Raw genomic sequence first — 18,392 nt, 5'->3', positions numbered from 1 at the left:
TTGATACGGTGTTTCTATGCAAAGTGAAAACAAATAGGGCTTTGGTGGAGTCATGTTTTTTCCAGGCTTCGTACTTTTGAAACACTAACCTGTTTTGCGTTGGGGGGGTTTTTTTCTTTTTTCTTTGCAGCTCAACCCGTGTTGTACTGGTGTGCTCGCAACATGTCCTTCTGGAGCAGTATTTCGTTTAACCTTGCTGTCCTTATGAATCTACTGGTAGCATTTTTCTATCCGTTTGAAGGAGTTCGAGAAGGTACCTATAGTTTAAGATACAGAACAGCACACAAACAGAGTCTGCCCTTATTTCTGGATGCGTAGCCCTGTTACCTTCCATGAGGAAACAGGAGTGCAGAAATTCACCTTTTTGTCTTGTGATTTAAACTTCTACGTGCCGTTTTGTAGCTTGCTTTATTGCTCCAGCTCATTAATTATTGCTTCAAGCAATTATCTGTAAGGCAAAAGCAGCAAGGGAAGGATTTGAACTGCAGTGCTTTCTATTTAATAGCAACTCCTTTTGGACGTAAATGTATGCAAGCAAAATGTACAGTTGGACTTTAAGTGAAAAATGACTCAAAGGCTTCACCTGTTAGTACGTGACTACTTGCCCTTTTCCACTTTATTTTGTATCTAAATATAGTACTAAACAACACTGGGAGCATACACGTTTATTTTCCTCCAGCTTGTCTCCAAGTACTAATGCTTTCCAGTTACACAGCACTTCTGTCATTACTGTACAAAGGTGGGTCGGTAAGAAGGACCTCTTCTGGGAAAGTGCTCGACTAGCACAAAGTGGCTTGGGTAACGTGGCAATACCGAGCTGTTGAAAATTCAAGAGTGAGAACCCTGTTCTCCTGTCTGCTAGTCGTCTTATTTCACCCCCTGGCTACATTGCTGGAGAGTTGCCCGAAAGAGCGAGCAAGAGCTTGCCAGCAGTGTCGTCTTGGTCTATGGCAATCTGCCATCCAAACCGCTTTGAACACCGTTAGCAGCCAGGCTTGCTACCTCATGCTGTGCGTCTTCACAGAGCGGTTTAATAGTTATCCTTTAAAACACTGCTAAAGAAGAAGCTAATGGTGAGGGTGCAGGTTCTGAGTTGCAGCCATGTATTCGTTGCTGACCTGAGGCATTATAGGTAGGAATTGTTAGCCAGCATTAGGAGGTAACTGGAGGAAATATCCCCGGTTAGGACCTAACTGGATTCAAATGGCCTTGCTTAGGCCAGCACCGGTAATGAGACCTGCACCTAGCAGCGATTGACACACATTGTCATGTTAGCATGAAGAAGGCCAGAGAGCTATTAGGAAACAGCTAATAGGTGTCTACTGTCACAAACAGTAAATGCTAAATGTAAATGGCATAGAAGAAGTATGAAGGTAGAGACTTTTGTCACACTTGCTGGGACTAGGGTGAACGAGAACTCCTAGGGGAGAAAACCAGCTGAAGAGGGTGATTTTAAGCCTTGTGCTTCAAAACCCCAAGGTACTGTGGCGGTAAAGATCAGTTCCAAGTCCAGTGAGCTCTGTGGCCAGAAAGTGCCAAAAGTGGTCGGGGGATAAGTTTATTAGCATTATAAAAGGATTATAATTTATCAGTTTAGGCCTCGATAGCAAGTTATAGTAGCAGCAAGTACAGGTGATCAGTATAGAAGATACAGTTAGGATCTAAAATGATGACGGCCTTCTCATTTGAGGAGGGTGAGAAGGCATAACCTCTGTTTAAACCAGGATCTGATGTTAAGGCGTGAAACTTGTTTGCTGGATTAAGTTTGGGTATATATCTGCCAAAACAAGAGTCTTGTATATTATCTGACGCACACAGTAGAGTCAAATGATATGGCATTGTCTTATTCCTGTTCTGACTGCTTGTTGGAAAGACTTTAGCAAATGCAAATAACCCTCCAAATTTTCCGCGTCTAGTTTCAAAGGTCAGAAGTTAAATTTTTAAATGTCTGAATTTATAGCTGGTAGCATAATTGCTAACAAGCTACTTCTGTGGGATTATGAGTTCATTCCCAGTGATCCTCATGGTAAGGAATTAAGTGTTCTGAGTAAGGTGAGAGAAGAAATAGTTTGGCCTTTTAAATTTTGCGCTTCACACGGCATATTCTGTAGACTTCATTACCAGACTTGCACCTGTGGGGAGGAGAGTGGAGGGAACGGGACAGGACACTCTTGTAAAAGTACTCATCTTAGATGGGTTTTAAACCTTTGGTTACTGTCAAGCAGCATTCTTCCTTCCAGCATAGATCTTTTTTGGTATCTCCATTTGGCGCCAAAACTGCAGAATTCTGAGCAGCTGAATGCCCCCGCCCCATGTGCAGGTAAAGGCGTGATGGGATCTAATGGCTGATTCACACAATCATGCCTCCTGCCATGCATCGGCAACAAGCAGTCTTCCACAGCTGGGAGTCCTCTCAGTTGTGGGGCTCCCGACAAAGGGGGTGCTCCGTGCACCCCTGCAGCTGGGAAATGCAGCTGCTTCGAGCTCTCAGCTGTGGAGTTCCCCCACAGCTGGGGGATTTGCGGCAGCTGCAGCTTTCCAGTGCTAGGGGCTAGGAAACCACAGCTGCGCCCCACGGCTGCAAGGACCCAGTGTTTCGCAGCTGAAGTCTGCAGCTGCTGGGTGCTGCCCGGGCTGAGTCCCCGCCCCAGCGGTGGGACTCCCAGTCCTAGCTGGACATGGTACGCTGCTGGAGCTGGGAGCTGCATCAGTTGTTGATGGTAGGAAGACCCTACCCCACATGCAAGTTAAAGCTGATGAGCAACCAGCTATGAAGTTAGTTCATATTTTCAAGGTCTAACTTTTATAGCTGGTTGGAGCTTTTGTGGGTGACTTTGCATGCGTAACTGACCTGAATGAATTGTGCAATTAACCAGTTAATTTGCAGTGGTGTGGTAAGACCAAAATTCATAACTTTGCATGCCTAGACTGGGTACTTAAGTCCATTTTTAGCCACATAAATAAGTTGTCAGTCTGAGGTGCTGAGAAGCTTGGTCATATGAAATGTATGTCCTTTGGCCAGCCGCCTCGCACATGGAGGACTGAACACGTCTTTAATGGTGCCTGAAGCATTGACTATGAGTAGTCGGTCCAGACTGGCACAGAGCTCTGGGGGGGAGCAAATCTCCCTTCCATTGATCTCCCAGTCCTTACGATCCAAGAAAGTGACAAACAAGTTCTTTCCCTGAACTCTTTAATCCACAGACTTCCTGCTTTGAGACTTCAGCCAAACCTGCTGCTGAGCCAGTCTTAAAATCCCTTTGTTATAATGGCATTCCTTTCCCTTCGTTCTAATATTGATGAGCTGCCTGTGGTGTGGTCTTTCAAAAGCCTATACTACAGGCAACCTTGAAGTTGTCCTTAATTCTAGTTAGATTTGCAGGCCTGCTGTGAATGGCTGAAGCCTAAAGAGAATATATTCCTGTTTCTCATATCTCTTTATAACAATCATAAGGTTAGACACTGAAACTGGTGGCCAGGTCCTGTAAAGGTGCATTCTGCTTTCTCATTGCAACTCCAGTGCTGAGTAACACACTTTTTAAGTGATCTTTTATAAAAGACTCGCTTCTCTCCCCTTCCTGTTGTGTTCAGTTCTCAAAATTGGATGCCTCTGTTTTGAGTCCTGCCCCTTTTGTTTCCTGCAGCTCTGCTAGTACAGCCATTTTGCTCTTGGAGTTTCTGAACAACTCCACCCCACACGGTAGACCTGCACAGTTTTCTCTCTTGAAGATTTTTTTTTCACCTTTCTTCTGTTCCTTTTTCATTAATCTAAAAGAAGTAATTCAGACTGAAATTACATGGTATGGTGATTTTTTGTTTGTTTGTTTGTTTGTTTGTTTTCCTGGAGGAGAATCATACTCCTCAGTTTTCTTCCTTTTTTCTTTTCTTTCTTTCCTTTTTTTAAGGCTCCATTGCACATGTAGCTTGATGCTCATTGGGATGGAGCAGTCCCCTGGGTTTTCCCAGCAGAACTACAGACTGATGCAAGGGCTAGGACTCTCGCCCTCCAGTCTGCTCCCCACTGTTGTACCAATAGTCTGGAGACGTGCACCTTTTATGGGTGGCCCTTATTATGAAGTGATTCTTGTTCACATTTTGAAGTAGACCCAGAGTGTGACAGTGTGTTAGGCCAGGTTGTTTTTTTTTACGGTTCTTTAACGGAAGTGTATTTTTAGCCATGCCGGCTGATGTTATATAAGCAGATGGCCTCATGGGACACTCTAAATAGAACTGGAAATAACAAGAGACAACAAAAACTGGTGCAAGGGCTTTGACTGAAAGCATAAAAGGAGGCTGGAATGGGAATCGGGCTCAGAAACTTGTCATCTTCCTTCACCCACCCATTCACGGAAGCTCTTGAGTGCATTAGAAAAAATCTGTTTCTTCTGCATTCAATTATGTTTGGTGCATCTAATGTACAATAAAATGAAGAAACTTTTTAATAATGATGCTTGGTGCTTGCATAATGCCTTATGTGTTCAAGCAATATATTTAATTAAAATGTACCTGAGGTCCTGGGCTCAGATTTGCCACTTGCCTATCTGAAATGCTTCATGTTGGACCAGATGGGCTGATGTTGCACAGTAATTGCATGATGTGGCATTTATCTAGCTAATCTTGTCTTCCTTATACTTGGTAGTTAAGAGATTGAATTTCCTTTCTTTTTTTCCTCCCCCCACTGCAGATACACTAGAGACCCACTTATCGGTCTTGCTTTGGACGGCTATGCTGATATCTTTGGCCATAGTTATAGCTCTTCCTAAGCCCCATGGTATCCGAGCTTTAATAGCGTCTACAATATTACGGCTAATATTTTCAGTAGGTTTACAGCCTACCTTATTTCTTCTGGGTGCATTTAATGTAAGTATCAAGTAAATTCTATTGAAATTGTTGCAGCTTACATAACAATTTTTTTATCCCCTCATGAAAACGTCAGACTAAAATACTCAGTCTGTAACAGTGTGGCAGAGTTTGTGTAAAAGGCAATTCCCTAATTGGATTGTTTTTAATCCAACTGCTGTGGTTCATTCAAATGCTCTTCCCCTTCTAAGTTTAAGAGCCCCAAGGCTTTCCCCTGCTTTTGTTGCAATTTAATAGCAGCTTCCAACTCAGCCAGGAACTCCAAGAAGTCTGAGAGACCCTCAGGTACTCGAGAGGGCTTTTTTTGCTCGAACACGTCCCTTATTCACAATTGAAGCTACAGTAGTTAAGAGCTTGTGTAGGATTTGACTAAACGGTGCATTTCCCAAATGCCTGTCTGCAGCATATCTGCCAGCCAGAAGTCTGGCACTAATCACTTTGCTACGGTAGTGGGTAGAGTGAACGTGCATGTTGAGCCACTGGAGAAAGCTTCATTAGGACTGGAATCCAAACAGTTGTGGTCTGGGGACAGGTAAGCCAAATGGAAAGTATTTCTGTCTAAACCAATAGAAGCAGTGCAAAGCCTTCATCTCTGGGTGTCTTCCTGTATTTATTATATAACCGCTTTCAAAGTAGACTGCTTAACTGCACATCTTTTCAACCAGGTGCATTTGAAAGTGCCACGTACTCTAGTGTCATATTATTGCATTCGTGGTGCTGGTGGTGATGGTGTGGTGGTAGTGCCGGATATCCTCAGTTGCATCTGTGAGCCCATTGATGTTGGCAGATGTAATACCTGCTTATTAACAAGCGCTTCCATCAAAACCAGTTCAAGGTCCAGCTGAGTATTGGCCTATTATGCTTGCGTGATAGCAGCGTGTCCAGCTGCCTTTCTACTCCCCAAGTCTGACCAGCTATCCATTTGCAACTGGGTGGACGACTTTAAGCAGCAGTTGGCACAAGTCCCGAAAAGGGCCTGAATTCACATCAGTGGAGCCCTAGCAAGATCTTTAACCGTTTTGCCACCATCCACTGCCTTTGAGTTTTGTTCTCCGTTGGAAGCTCTTCAAGGAGACGTGTGTGTGTGTGTCTCCTTGAAGAGCTTCCACTGGAGAACAAAGGGGATGGTGGAAAAATGGTTAAGGATCTTGCTAGGGCAATAAAAAAAAAAAATCCATATTGTATGTGGATTCTACATTATAGCCATATTACATATGGATCCATATTATATATGGACTATTTATTGCCCTAGCTATATGTATATGTAATCTGTTCCAAGCGAGAGTCTTATTTTACATAATTGATTTGAAATGTGTTGGATAGCAGTACGCATGCTTTATAAGTGACACAAGTAAATAGACTTTTTTTTGCTTTTTGACTCGATTGCGGCAATCGAGATGCAGCAGAAGGTAAAGTTAGGGGTTACATTGTTCAGCCACCTAACAAGTGTTTACAGCAGTTCTGTTGTTCTGTGCTGAATTACTGTGGAGTCTTAAAATTGGCTCCTGTGATTTTCAAGTCCATGTGGTGTTCACTGCGGCTAATTTTTTTTAATTGTAAATTTTCCCTTAGGTTTGTAATAAAACAATTTTTGTGATGAGTTTTGTGGGTAACTGTGGAACCTTCACTAGAGGATACAAGGCAATGATCTTGGATGTGGAGTTTCTTTATCATCTGCTGTACCTTCTTATTTGTGCTATGGGACTCTTCGTACACGAATTTTTCTATAGCTTATTGGTAGGTATTTCTCGTGCCTTTTGACCTCTGTCGTTGCCCTTCTAACATTCAAATTGCAGTAATATCTGGATGAGAAAAATATTTCAGTACTTTCTACCCAGAAATGGAGCCAATGCTGTCCATCACCTTCATAGCTACCAAAGATCATTTTCGTGGTTATTTTTCAGGAGGCTGCGGTCAGGCCATTTTACTTGAGGCTGTTCCGTAAGCCCTCTTATATAGCCCCTACCACATTGATGCTCGCTTTACCTTGTGGAAGAAAATGCAAGACTTTTGTGTTTCTTCTACTCGGGGACCTTATACAAGACTTGCATGTTTCATTGACTGACTTAAAAGACAGGTTAACTTAACTTAAAAAGGTAGGATTATAAATATGTACACAGTTACAAAGGGGGTCATTCGAAGGACTTCCCCATTGTGGGTCTCATTCCCAGACAGTCTGTGGATGGGGGAAGATTGGCAGCCGTTTTCTTGAGCTAAGCTTGAAACCTGTTGAATTTGCCTAGACTGTGCACCTTGTTTATGTTTTAGAGGTTTAGGTAAGAAAAGACTTAAAATACTCTGATTCAGAAAAACCATTTGATATTAATTGTGTAGTGTAGAGGTCTCGTCTCAATAACCAATGGGAGTCAAATGCCTCGGAGAAACCTTGCAGCAAAATTTGGCGTGCATACCATGTAAAGAATCCCTATAATGGTGGATTCTTTAGGAGAGAACCTGGCACGAATGAGAAGCAAATTCATCTAGCTGAGGACAAACTGTTCTCCATTGCCTGCATGTCCTGCTGTTTTGAGGACTTGATCTGTTTTGGAAGCTTGCTTTGATCTCTGAGCATGTTTCTAAGCCTTGGGTGAGCAATGAGGATGCCTGGCTTAAGTAGTTTCCACTAGGTGTGGCAAGTACAGTGAGGAGCACAATGCTATTCAAAGGGAGAAGTGAACAAATATATATCTGTAGCAGGGAGGAGAAAGTGTTTTTTCAAGTGAACCTCTGAGCCCCTTCGGCACTCTGAATGTTTCTCCACTTCCTTGTTGCTTGCTATATTATCTTGCAGCTGCACTGGGATTTTTCTTCTGTATTCATTTAAGGGAAGTTGGAGAACACATTTACCACTAGAAAGGTCATCTGTGTATCAGCCAAATTTTTCTGTCATAAAATACATCTGCAGGCTGAGGGGAAGGGTTGTAGAAAAGAGGCTGTAACGTTGTAGTAGGCCTCCCAGGATGCCTGTACAGAGTATCTTAGCAGAATCTGCATGCGGCTTGTTTTGCCACCACACCTTTTTCATTTTTGTCTTATCCTACCCTTGTTGACTAAAGCTTGATCACCGGCTGGGCCTTCTCAGTGATATCCCAAGATTTACAAGAGCAGGAAGGGAAGGAAGTATTTGTCTACGAAGCAACTTTTAAAATTTAGACAGAAAAAAGATGCAATCGCTACAACTAATTTACCCCCATCCAGAAATCTCCTTATTTTAACTGTACCCTTTATTAATAATAAAAAAAGGCTCTTCAAAAAGCTGCCAGCTAAATTTTTCTTTTTTAATTTGGAACTGAAAAGAGGTGAGACAAGGAGAGAGAAAGTTCCTTTACCCTGAACCCAAATAAGCTTGTGCGCCAAGGCTTGCATGTGTTTGGGGGGAGAATACCTGAACCAAAACCAGAGAGGCAGTTCTTCTGTTCCAGGTAGTTATGGCTGACTTACTCCAGCAGCTTAAATTTTCAGTATTGAGTTTTTCAACATCAAGAACCCTTAAACCTCAAAACACTGCAATTAGGCTTTTAAGATCCTTCTGTATATTATCCCAAAATCTAACAATCCTGCTTCTTTTGGTAGCAAATTTTATGAAAGGACTTGACCTGCCCTTTTTTGCAGCTTTTTGACTTGGTGTATAGAGAAGAGACCTTGCTGAATGTCATTAAAAGTGTCACTCGCAATGGACGGTCCATCATCCTGACTGCTGTTCTTGCACTTATCTTGGTTTACCTGTTCTCGATAGTGGGGTACCTGTTCTTCAAAGATGACTTTATCCTGGAAGTAGATAAGCTGCCCAATGAAACGTTATTGCCAGGTAGGTATTGGTCACTTATAACTCTTTATGCTTGTAAACTTTGCAAAAGTTACTTCCTGTGACATGCTGAATGCCTTTATTTTGCAAAAATTAGTCAGCACCTCGTAGGACTGAGTACAACAGGTTCTGTTTTCTGTGAAATACGCTGTACGACCAATTGGAATAAATAAGCCTGGCGTCTTCTGGTAAACTAGCACTAAAACCAACAGCATGAGAGTTGGCACTTTTAAACTCTCTCCTTTTCCCTTCGTTAGAGGTTTTCTCACTTACTGCATGGTAGAACAGTCAACGTTATCTTACCCAGCTCAACCTGCTCTTTCCTGGTTTATTACCTGTAGATTTGAGGCATATGCTGTTCCTCTGAGGAGCTCGCTAGCTGTGGAATATAATGCCTTGGTTTGCTAGAACCAGAATGGTTATTTTTTGGCTTTTCATGGTAGTTCAAACTCCATTCATCAATCAGCCTGGGAGAAAGAGACTCATTTAATATTAAAATAAAGCTGAATAACATGAAGTGGACTCTGTGATTTCTGCTCCAGTGGGCTCAGTCTACATATTTCCTTTATTAGTTTTCTCAAAATCTGTTTACAAAGCATTAACCTCCATCAAATACTTGGCTTCAGCTTAAGTTCTGCTGCAGGTTTCTTCTGAATTTAAGAGTTGCTTGTTTCAAGTAAATACTGTTTACACACACATACACACACCCCTTTTTCCCCCCTCGACAGCCTCAAGCAAGCACCTTAGTGGGGGGCGAAGAAACTTTTTATCCGAGTGCTTTGCTGCTTTCTTTTCTTTTCCTTCTTTTTTTGCATGAACCTTGAACTATGCAGATGAGCGTTACTTGCTTCCCCCACTGCCAGAGTTTTTTTATTTTTACCATTTATCAAGCTAGAAGTGCCAACCTTACCAACTTTTTTTTTTTTATTTTGGGTTGTCTGTACAATTGGTCAAATGCCAAGGACACCAAGGATGTTTGATATTTGCACTGCATTGTAAATGCAAGCCTTTGAGGCACCATGAGAAATGTCTCCTGAATATAGCTGCAGATAAAACGAAGAAATTATACCACTTTAAAGGTGGGGCACTTACCATGCATCTACTGATGCATGGTACTGTCATGCATCTGATTTATCATGTAGTGAATGAAAAGTAGACCGAAGTAACTGCTGGTTCAGGAGGCTAATTCTTGCTTGGCACCAGCAGGCTTCACTGCCATGGGTAATGCCTCCAGATAGGTACACATTCAGTCATTCCTGCCCTGCTGTTACTTCCACTTACCCTGGGCTAGCATAGACGCACGCAACCGTTACGTAGCATCAGCTGACATGCAATAACTCCACCCCTCATTTTAATTGGTATCATTTTGAAAATCCCTCTGTACCCATGGTGTATTAGAACAGGTCTAACTGTTGTACTTCCTAAATCTGGAATCTGATGAGTACGTAAAATGACTGCACGGTCCGAGTATCAAGCAATGAAAATAATTGTATTCTGTCCTTCATTAAACTATCTTTAAAATGCTAAATGCAAGAGTTTAGTAGGTTTGTGATCATCCAGCGGTCCAGGGAACCTACCTGAGGTTTATATTCATAGTTACTTATCTTTGTGTTTTAATATTAGTTTGCTTTAATATCTATGAATTGGTTGCATAAAAACTGAGTCAGTGTTAAACTGCATTTTTTTTATGCCACAACTTGCCTGTTTATAGACCGCACAGACTCTGGTGAGACCATGACTGGGGAGTTCCTGTATTCAGATGTATGTAAAGCAGGTAGTGGGGAAAACTGTTCTTCAGTCATTCCTTCAAAAGGTAGGTGTCTTACTACTGAACTCTAAAACCACAGCTTGAATTTTCACTCTTTGAGGTTAAAAAAAAAAACAAAAACAAAAAAAAAAACAACTTTATTTGGCTCTATTGGATTATATATCAGGAGCACATCTGGGTTGAGGGAGGATTAATTTATCCCACCATCTCTATTGTAAATGGTAGCTGGTACATGAAGTTCTGTTTAGACTAGGAGGGGGGAAAAGCAACAAGTAATCCATAGCAATAATATGAACTGCACTAAAGGTGTTAGTGTTTGAATTTTTTAAAAAAGAAATTGCAGAGAAAAGTGATGCAATTTGCACTTTTTATTTACAGTTTTTAGAACAGATCATCCATTTTGACCTCAGAAGTGGATCTCTCTGCATGTAAAATCAGCCCCAACTGTTAATGTGGAAAAGGCAGTCGAGCACTGATTTATGAGTGTTTATTCAAGGTAGTTAGCCAAGGAGTCTAATTTTAGTTGTGTGCTGAATTATAAGTAAATAGTAAACCGAGTAAATGGGTAATGGGAATTTCAAAAAATATATATCAAGGAACTAGACATGAACGATAATGTAATTGTGCAATCATGTGTAGTATAATGATTAGCCTTTAAACTGAGTAGTGAAGTATTTTAGCTTATTTCCTACAAATTTAATTTACTGCTTTGCTTCGATTTATGGTGCTAGCTATGAGAAAATAAAGGCCGTTAATATTCTTCATTCAAATAAAGCCGTAATGTGTTTTCAGGGTTTCATAGGTCAGGGCTGGTGGTGAGTCCGTCCTCAAGAGGAGATGGCTGTTGCTCACGTGTTTCCCCCAGTGATAAATCGTGGAGCAGTGTTGATACCTAACAGTTTCTCTTTTTGTCTTTTTTTAGCTGTGGGAGGGAAGGGGATGATCTTGTTGGTCTGTGTACATGCTCAGACTAGCAAGGAAGTCTCAGGAGACTTTTTTTTTAACATCACAATTTTTTTATATTCAAATTGATATTGGTACTTCTCTACAGTCAGAGCTGGTATAGCTCGGGCATCTCTGATCGCTATCAAACACTCAAAGTGTTTTCAGATGTCTGGACCTGCAGTTTTGATTCGGTTCCATTTTTCACAGTGAGAGCTGCGCAATTCCTATCGTATTATGTAACACGAAAGTTGTAAAGGACTTTTTGCCGCTGTTGTGGGGAAGTTCTGTGTGGAGGGGGGTGTGGGGCACGTGTCTGTTCTTGTGTGTGGAATTTACACACGTTCTTGAGCTCCCGCAACTGAAAGTATGAATCGGGAATATAACCTCTGTGGTTAGAGCCAACTTTGGGAAACATTTTCAGTAGTCTGTATTGGCACTCTGGCCATTAGAAATACAGGACTCAAGGCTACTGCTTGAGAATGTAGCTCAAAGCCTGCACAGTTTGCCAGAGCTACAGTGTGAGAGGCTAAGCTTTTGGACTGCCATACAGCTTCCCATAAGCCTCTAGAGTCGTAGGAAAATGTAGCCAGTCAGACTAGAAACTCATTGAAACTAGAAAGAATTGCAGTGGTGGGAGAGAGAGGGACATAAGAGCCAGAAATGAAGACCGTCGATTAGCTCCTCTTCTGTCCCTAACAAGTTCTGCTATGACTATTTGCAATGCTGACTAGAAATATATATATATGATTAAAGTCCCTCCCTTTTTAAAACGGTATCGGAGGAGAAAACTCCTAGCTGCCAGCTAGATGATTCAGAAACCAAAGAGAAATACTTAAAAACTTAACTTCTTGCCTTTTTAAACATGTCTTTGCTTGCTGTGTTAATAGAACTGATTTCTGAAGAAAACGAGGAAGAGAATAAAGAGCATACGTGCGAGACGTTACTGATGTGCATTGTTACTGTACTGAGTCACGGGCTCAGGAGTGGGGGTGGAGTAGGAGATGTACTCAGGAAACCATCCAAAGAGGTAAATTTAACACTGAATGGGGGTGGAGGAGTGATAACCAAATAAGGTTAGAGATCTAGTTCTGCTGAGGAGAAGGTTGTGTACACTGTCTATTTGTGTGTGTGTGCACGTGCGTGACTATCTGAAAAGGCCCCTGCTATGGTTAAATCTCTGCAAAGCTGAATCAAATTAAGCAGCAGCATGTCCAAATGAGCCTGCTGACGGATCCATTTTTATTGTTGTTAATGAGCGTGACTATGATCGTAGACCCCAAGGACCCACTAGGATAGCGGCTTCAGCCCTACGTACAAACTGAGAGTATCAACCAGGCCCTGTCCCAAAGAGCCTGCCAGGCAGGTACAGGGGAAGGAAAGAGCCATGCAGCACAAGCCAAGATGCAAGTACCGCGGCTCTGGGAGAAGCTGAGTGGAAAGACTGCTGGGAGGAGACGAGGAAGGGTTTCGATGCGGCCTGAAGCGGATGTGAAGAGACGGAGGGAGGAGGAGGCTGCCTGTTGTGTTGGCACAGGGTGGGGAGAGTCCGATCAGAGCTGGGGGAAGTTCTTGGAGTGTCCAGAGGCCTCTGCCTTGGCTGCGTGTGTGCTCCTCCTGGCTGCAGTCCCTCTGCAGTTTTTCTCAAAGCCACGTGGCTGGTGAGAGGGGGAACGTGTGCGTCCTAGCACTATCAGACAAAGTGAGAGATGCCTTCCCTTCTGAGTCAGGGGAGATGGTCCTATTTCCCTTCCTAGTGTAGCTGCCTGCCTGTCTGGCCCCAGCGTGCAGAACTGTACATTTTATTCCATATTTACTCGGTACTCCCAGTCTTCAGCCTGGCCTTTGGGTAAAATGATGTGAATCGCATAAGTCCTAACAGGACTTCAGCTCCCAAATTACTTTGGAAAATGGGATTCTTAGGGTCTTTTGAAACCTTTACCCTTCATCAGTAGTAAAACGGGCACTAGCAAACCTAGCTGCAGTCAGCTTCCTGCTTCAGCTACTTAAGAGGACTGTGTCATTAGCATATGTGATAGAAATTACTGTTGAGGAAATGTTTACTGTGAACTTGCTGGGAAAAGATGCAACTTCTTATTTCTTTATGCAGAGCTAGAGGTGATTGTGCCACCCTCATACTGGGGAGAAAAACAAAGCCTACACCTTTTGGGTTTAGAAATCAAGGGTTCAGGAAGAGAGACAAAATAAAGGCAAGATGCACGAGGAGGAGGAAAAAGCCTTGTCGATTAGCGGGTAGAAGGGAACTAGCCTCGCGTGTCAGCCAGTATCGGCCAGCTAATTGGCATCTTTCTTTTTTTCCCCTTTTTTTATTCTGTTTTAACCAGACGTTTGGTTTTTGTTTTTAAATTAGTCTTGGAAGACTATGTAGAGTGGTGGTTTCCAGTAGCAGATCTCAGGGGGAAGAGGCTGTAGGTTGGCATAATATTGCTGCTAAAATAGAGAGAGAACTTGTAAGGGGTGAGTGTTTGGTTGGTCTGGGTTAATAATTAAAATATTTATCTTGCAGGAACCTCTCTTTGCTGCTAGAGTGATATATGATCTCCTCTTCTTCTTCATGGTGATCATTATTGTCCTTAACTTGATTTTTGGTGTGATCATTGATACATTTGCTGATCTAAGGAGTGAAAAACAGAAGAAAGAAGAAATTTTAAAAACAACTTGCTTTATCTGTGGTGAGTATAGAAACAGTTGCTTTTAGAGCCAGCAGCTCTTTCATCTTAGCCCAAAGGGAGCTCCCTGGGCAGTGTTTGGCTTTGGGAAACCAGAGCCCTACTGTGTTGGTACATGTGCCACTGCATTTTTCAGCCAGCTGATTTTTTTTTTCTGAAGCATCAGGCCTACATCCTGTTTTCAGGGTCCTGAAAGCTCTCCCCAATCTTCTCTTCAAGGAGAGGATCCTGACTGAGAGACACCGCCTGGTGCTGTCTTTTGCCTACAGGGTGGAGAATTTGTTTAGCCTGGTAATTCAATTAATTGCCTGGCACAGAATTTGGGAATGGGAGCGTGCCATCTCTATAAATGACTCCTTGCTACGTTTGCTCTAGCTGACCTAGTTCTTAAACTTGTGTTTCCCAGATGTTTTAGACAACAGTCTTATGTTGGAGCCTGGGATTAACTAAAATGGATCTTTCTGAAGATGCTGGGATGTGTAGTGGTTTCTGCAAAGCAGTTAGTTCTGAGTTCACCAAAGTGAAACATTTAAGGCTGGGAGGTTCGTGTGGTTAAATTACACATGGATACAGAATTTACATGAGTATATAGGGCAGTATAACTATGTAATGGAAATGTATTGCAGAGCAGCTGCTGAGTTCTGCATTCACTTTTACTCCAGAAAGAAATAAAGAAAAATAACTTTATTTCTATGAAAAGTAACTAACTGCTGATTGCATTCTCTACACTGCTTATTTCATTGTGGTATTACTAGATGTAATGAGTGCTAGTGGTACAATTCAGTATTGTTTCCCCCATCTAATGCCCTCTGTAGGGAGTTAATCCCTGTGCCTCTGTTTATTCAAGTATGCATTTCATCCTTAACATCGAAATGCAACAAACTGAAAATGCTTTCTTTCCTGTTCTCAGAATCCTTTTTCTATTTTTTTGGTAAGAGTTCTTAAATGCTAATACGGGTAATATGTGGCCTCTCTCCTTAGGTTTGGAAAGAGATAAGTTTGATAACAAGACAGTCACATTTGAAGAGCATATAAAAGAAGAGCACAATATGTGGCACTATTTGTGTTTTATTGTGTTAGTAAAAGTTAAAGATTCAACAGAATATACTGGACCAGAAAGTTACGTTGCAGAAATGATCAAGGTGAGTTAAAAGCACCTGCTCTGCTGGGCTTGATATCTGTCTGGGACAAGTTGGAGATGGCGAATTCTGGTGTTCTCAAACCTGGGATTATTAGTTTGTATGATTGGGAGGCTCTCCTCCTGTGAAAGAACACGAGGAGGTCCTACCCAAACAGCTTGACTCGATCTAATATCTTGCCTTTTGTTAAAATGTTCCCTTAATCGGAGAGTGTACCTAAAGGTAGAATGGCCGTGTGAAATTTCCGGGCAAGAGGGTTGGCTCCAAGAAGAGATTTTGTGGATGAAGATTTCAAGGGTGGGTGGGTGTTTGTGTGGGGTGTCGGATGGTAGTTATAGAGCAGTCTTCATCTTTTGTACCTGTAGCTGCTAACCCTTTAACATATTTGCATGCAAGTGCCAAAGTAGGTGGAGACTAATAGTGATGCCCATGATCCACTCCATGCTGTAGAGTGGTCCCATAGGCGGAAGGGAAACCATTCTGTTTTGAAACGAATCCCCTGTAGCAGAAAAGCAACTATTTCCCCTCAAGTCTGGAGCATTGCGTTGAATGTAATTTCTCTTATAACCTGCTTCAACAGAAGGATCCTAAACTGACCTCTGCTTTATTGAAGTAATAAGCCACAATTAATGTCTGTTGATGAGAGAATTAAATATTGTGTCTTTTCAGAGTGCAGCTTCATAACTCCTGGAACGGTGTTCTGTGTCAGACTCGTGTCTAATGTCTGCGTCCTGTCTAAGGGCTGAGAGAGAGCCGTTCCCGGTCTACAGTTAGTTTTATATATATATATAAAATTTTTTTTTGCTGTCAGCCTCATGAATTATTTTTATGGTGAGATGGGTACCATGGGACTTGTGGTCTCATTTATCTTTACAGCCCTTTTTACTGTAGCGGTAATGCATACCTTTAAATGGACGGTGAACATTAACCAGTTTGGAATGTAAATCCCACTGAGATCTCTCTGAGGCTATACATGTTACTTTGGGGTCATTGAAGTGTATGTCCTAGTTCTGCATTTCTGCCTCGGTAACAAGGGCTTAAAAAAATCTTGTGAGCAATCACCTGATAGAGGATTAGCACAGTGAGATAACTGAGCATTTTGCTGCTCCTGCCTGTAGGCTGACTTGATTATATTGTCCCCTTTTTATTTAGCCTACTATAATAACTAGTACTTTGAGAGAAGATGGTTTTGTGTTGGCTTTTAAATTTTCTGATTGTAGAGTGTGTTCATTTTCAACGTGGCTTTTCACAAGCAAATAAAAAAAAAAAAAAAAAAAAGCCTTAAATTTTAGTGCAGCAGTTGCTGAGAAACTGCAGACCCTTTGCCAGAATTCAAGGGTTTAATTTTCGGTTGCAGAAATGCTGTTGATGGTTCTTATTATATCTGCTGCATTGAACTGTGAGGGAGTTGTGCACAGTACATTGTCTGCATCTCATGTATGTAACAGGAAATGGCAATAGGTGCAGTGGAAATAGCTGTATCATTGGATAGAGGCCTCAGTCGCTGGTTTTCGTTAGCCAGTTTTAAATAGCACTAAGACAGTTTCAGAGAAACCCTTCTGAAACCCCAGGGGGGCAAGCTTCTCTCCGTGGCTCTCATTTGGCATTACTTTCTTAATGGCACAAAGAGTTTTTCCTTTGTTCCTTTCTCCCAAAAACACAAAACGTGGATCCCCCTGTCAGCCCCTCTGCAGTTCTTCAGAGAGGTAGAAATCCTTTGTCTGCTCGAGATGATGTGAATAGGAGTGAGTTGGTGCGCGTTTTATGTTTGACTCCAGACTTTTTGTTTTCATCATCATAGGAACAAATTTAGAAGACAAGGCAAGGGGAAAGCCTTTCAAACACGCCACCAGTTCCAAGGTTTCAATTTACCCTGCTGGAGAGGCTGTTTTATTTTGTCTGTTTGTATTGGGAGTGGGTGGGAATCCGAGATTGCCTAATGTCTGCTGCAAGCACATGCTCTTCCAAAGTCTAATCGTTTCCCTTTTAGATTTAGAAGGGATTTTCTCCCCATGTAAACAAACTGAAGGTGGCACTCTAACATCTTTGGTAGTGACAGCCTGGGCACTTCTCTTTCCAGAGGCTGCAATCTAGTATCACTGTTCAACACGAGTATTTACACAGCTTTATTAACTTGGGAAGGGAAGCATGAATATGCTCGAGCACATGGGGCGCGTCCGGGTGAGCGCGGACGTTTGTTTCCCTGGGGAGAAGTAGCAGCCAACACACTTTGTGCCACTGCTCCTTGTCCCCGGGGAACGCCTCTGCCACGCGTGATTTGGTGCGTGGCAGGTTACCCTGGGTGGGGTAAGGGAGGCTGATGCCAGCAACTGTGCTGGCCCCAGCGGCCTTACCTAGAGTCCTGGGGGGCTTCTGGAGCTGCAGCCGCGGCAGGAAGCCTGGCCAGCACCTGGAGTATGGGTCTGGCTGGCCAGGCTCCAGTTTAGGGTGGCACACGCTGCTGCCACGTGCGCCACCCCACTTTTGTTGGCGTGGCTTTTTTGTGCAAGGTAGCAGTGTGGAGAACATCTGCCCCATACCGCACATGTGGGTCTGCGGTGCCACATCCACGCTTGTCTGGATGCTCCCATATGGGCTACAGGATCTGCCTCAATGTTTTCCTCTTGCCCTAATTCCCAAGTAGGTGGCCTCACAAAGCTCTTGTGCTTTTCGATTTCCTTTTTTCATCAAGTATTTAAGTGCTGTTGCTGTAATGGAGCATGCTGTTGTGCGTTTCTTCAACACCATAAAACATTGCAAATGCAGTTGTGAAGCTGCTGTTTTTGGAATCTGAAGGCTACGTTTCTGCCTTCAAAGCTACCGGCTTCAGAGTTGCAGCTAAATTTTGGTTACATAATGTACCTTTTAGCCTGCAGAAATTTTGAGTCGGTGGCAGGGGGGGGGGGGAAATCCTAATCATGAGAACAAATGCATTGAAGACGTTATACCAATTGCCTCATGTGTAAAGGCCAATTAAACTACTGTGTAAAACACAAAAGGAAGTTAGCAGCTAGATGTGAAAAGCCAAGGCATAGCTTGAACCAAGCTAGAGTCCAAGAGCCCTGCACAATGCATATTAAAAGCATTATGCTAACTAACATATTTAAATGCACTGATTTAACAGATTGGTGTGCCTGGTCCATGGCAGCATTGCTTTGACTTGAGACTGATTTTTTCCCCCCCCCCCC

At 42.6% G+C, this 18,392-nt stretch overlaps 1 protein-coding gene across 2 annotated transcripts in view; it reads left to right on the top strand.

Annotated features, from left to right (window-relative positions):
• ITPR1 (inositol 1,4,5-trisphosphate receptor type 1) overlaps nt 1-18,392 on the top strand; it is a 327,597-nt gene that overhangs the window by 289,362 nt on the left and 19,843 nt on the right. For both annotated transcript variants that reach the window (XM_019504707.1, XM_019504708.1), the window contains 8 exons: nt 131-253; nt 4,685-4,860; nt 6,433-6,597; nt 8,473-8,668; nt 10,377-10,478; nt 12,266-12,405; nt 13,903-14,068; nt 15,047-15,207. In XM_019504707.1, the coding sequence (XP_019360252.1) occupies nt 131-253; nt 4,685-4,860; nt 6,433-6,597; nt 8,473-8,668; nt 10,377-10,478; nt 12,266-12,405; nt 13,903-14,068; nt 15,047-15,207 (1,229 nt within the window). The remainder of the gene's footprint in view (nt 1-130; nt 254-4,684; nt 4,861-6,432; nt 6,598-8,472; nt 8,669-10,376; nt 10,479-12,265; nt 12,406-13,902; nt 14,069-15,046; nt 15,208-18,392) is intronic.

This window comes from Gavialis gangeticus, unplaced genomic scaffold (genome assembly GCF_001723915.1).
Source record: "Gavialis gangeticus isolate Ggan-Ray unplaced genomic scaffold, GavGan_comp1, whole genome shotgun sequence".
NCBI classification, from domain to species: domain Eukaryota; kingdom Metazoa; phylum Chordata; order Crocodylia; family Gavialidae; genus Gavialis; species Gavialis gangeticus.
The sequence above is the reverse complement of the archived record's forward strand: the minus strand, read 5'-3'. Positions and strand labels throughout refer to the sequence as shown.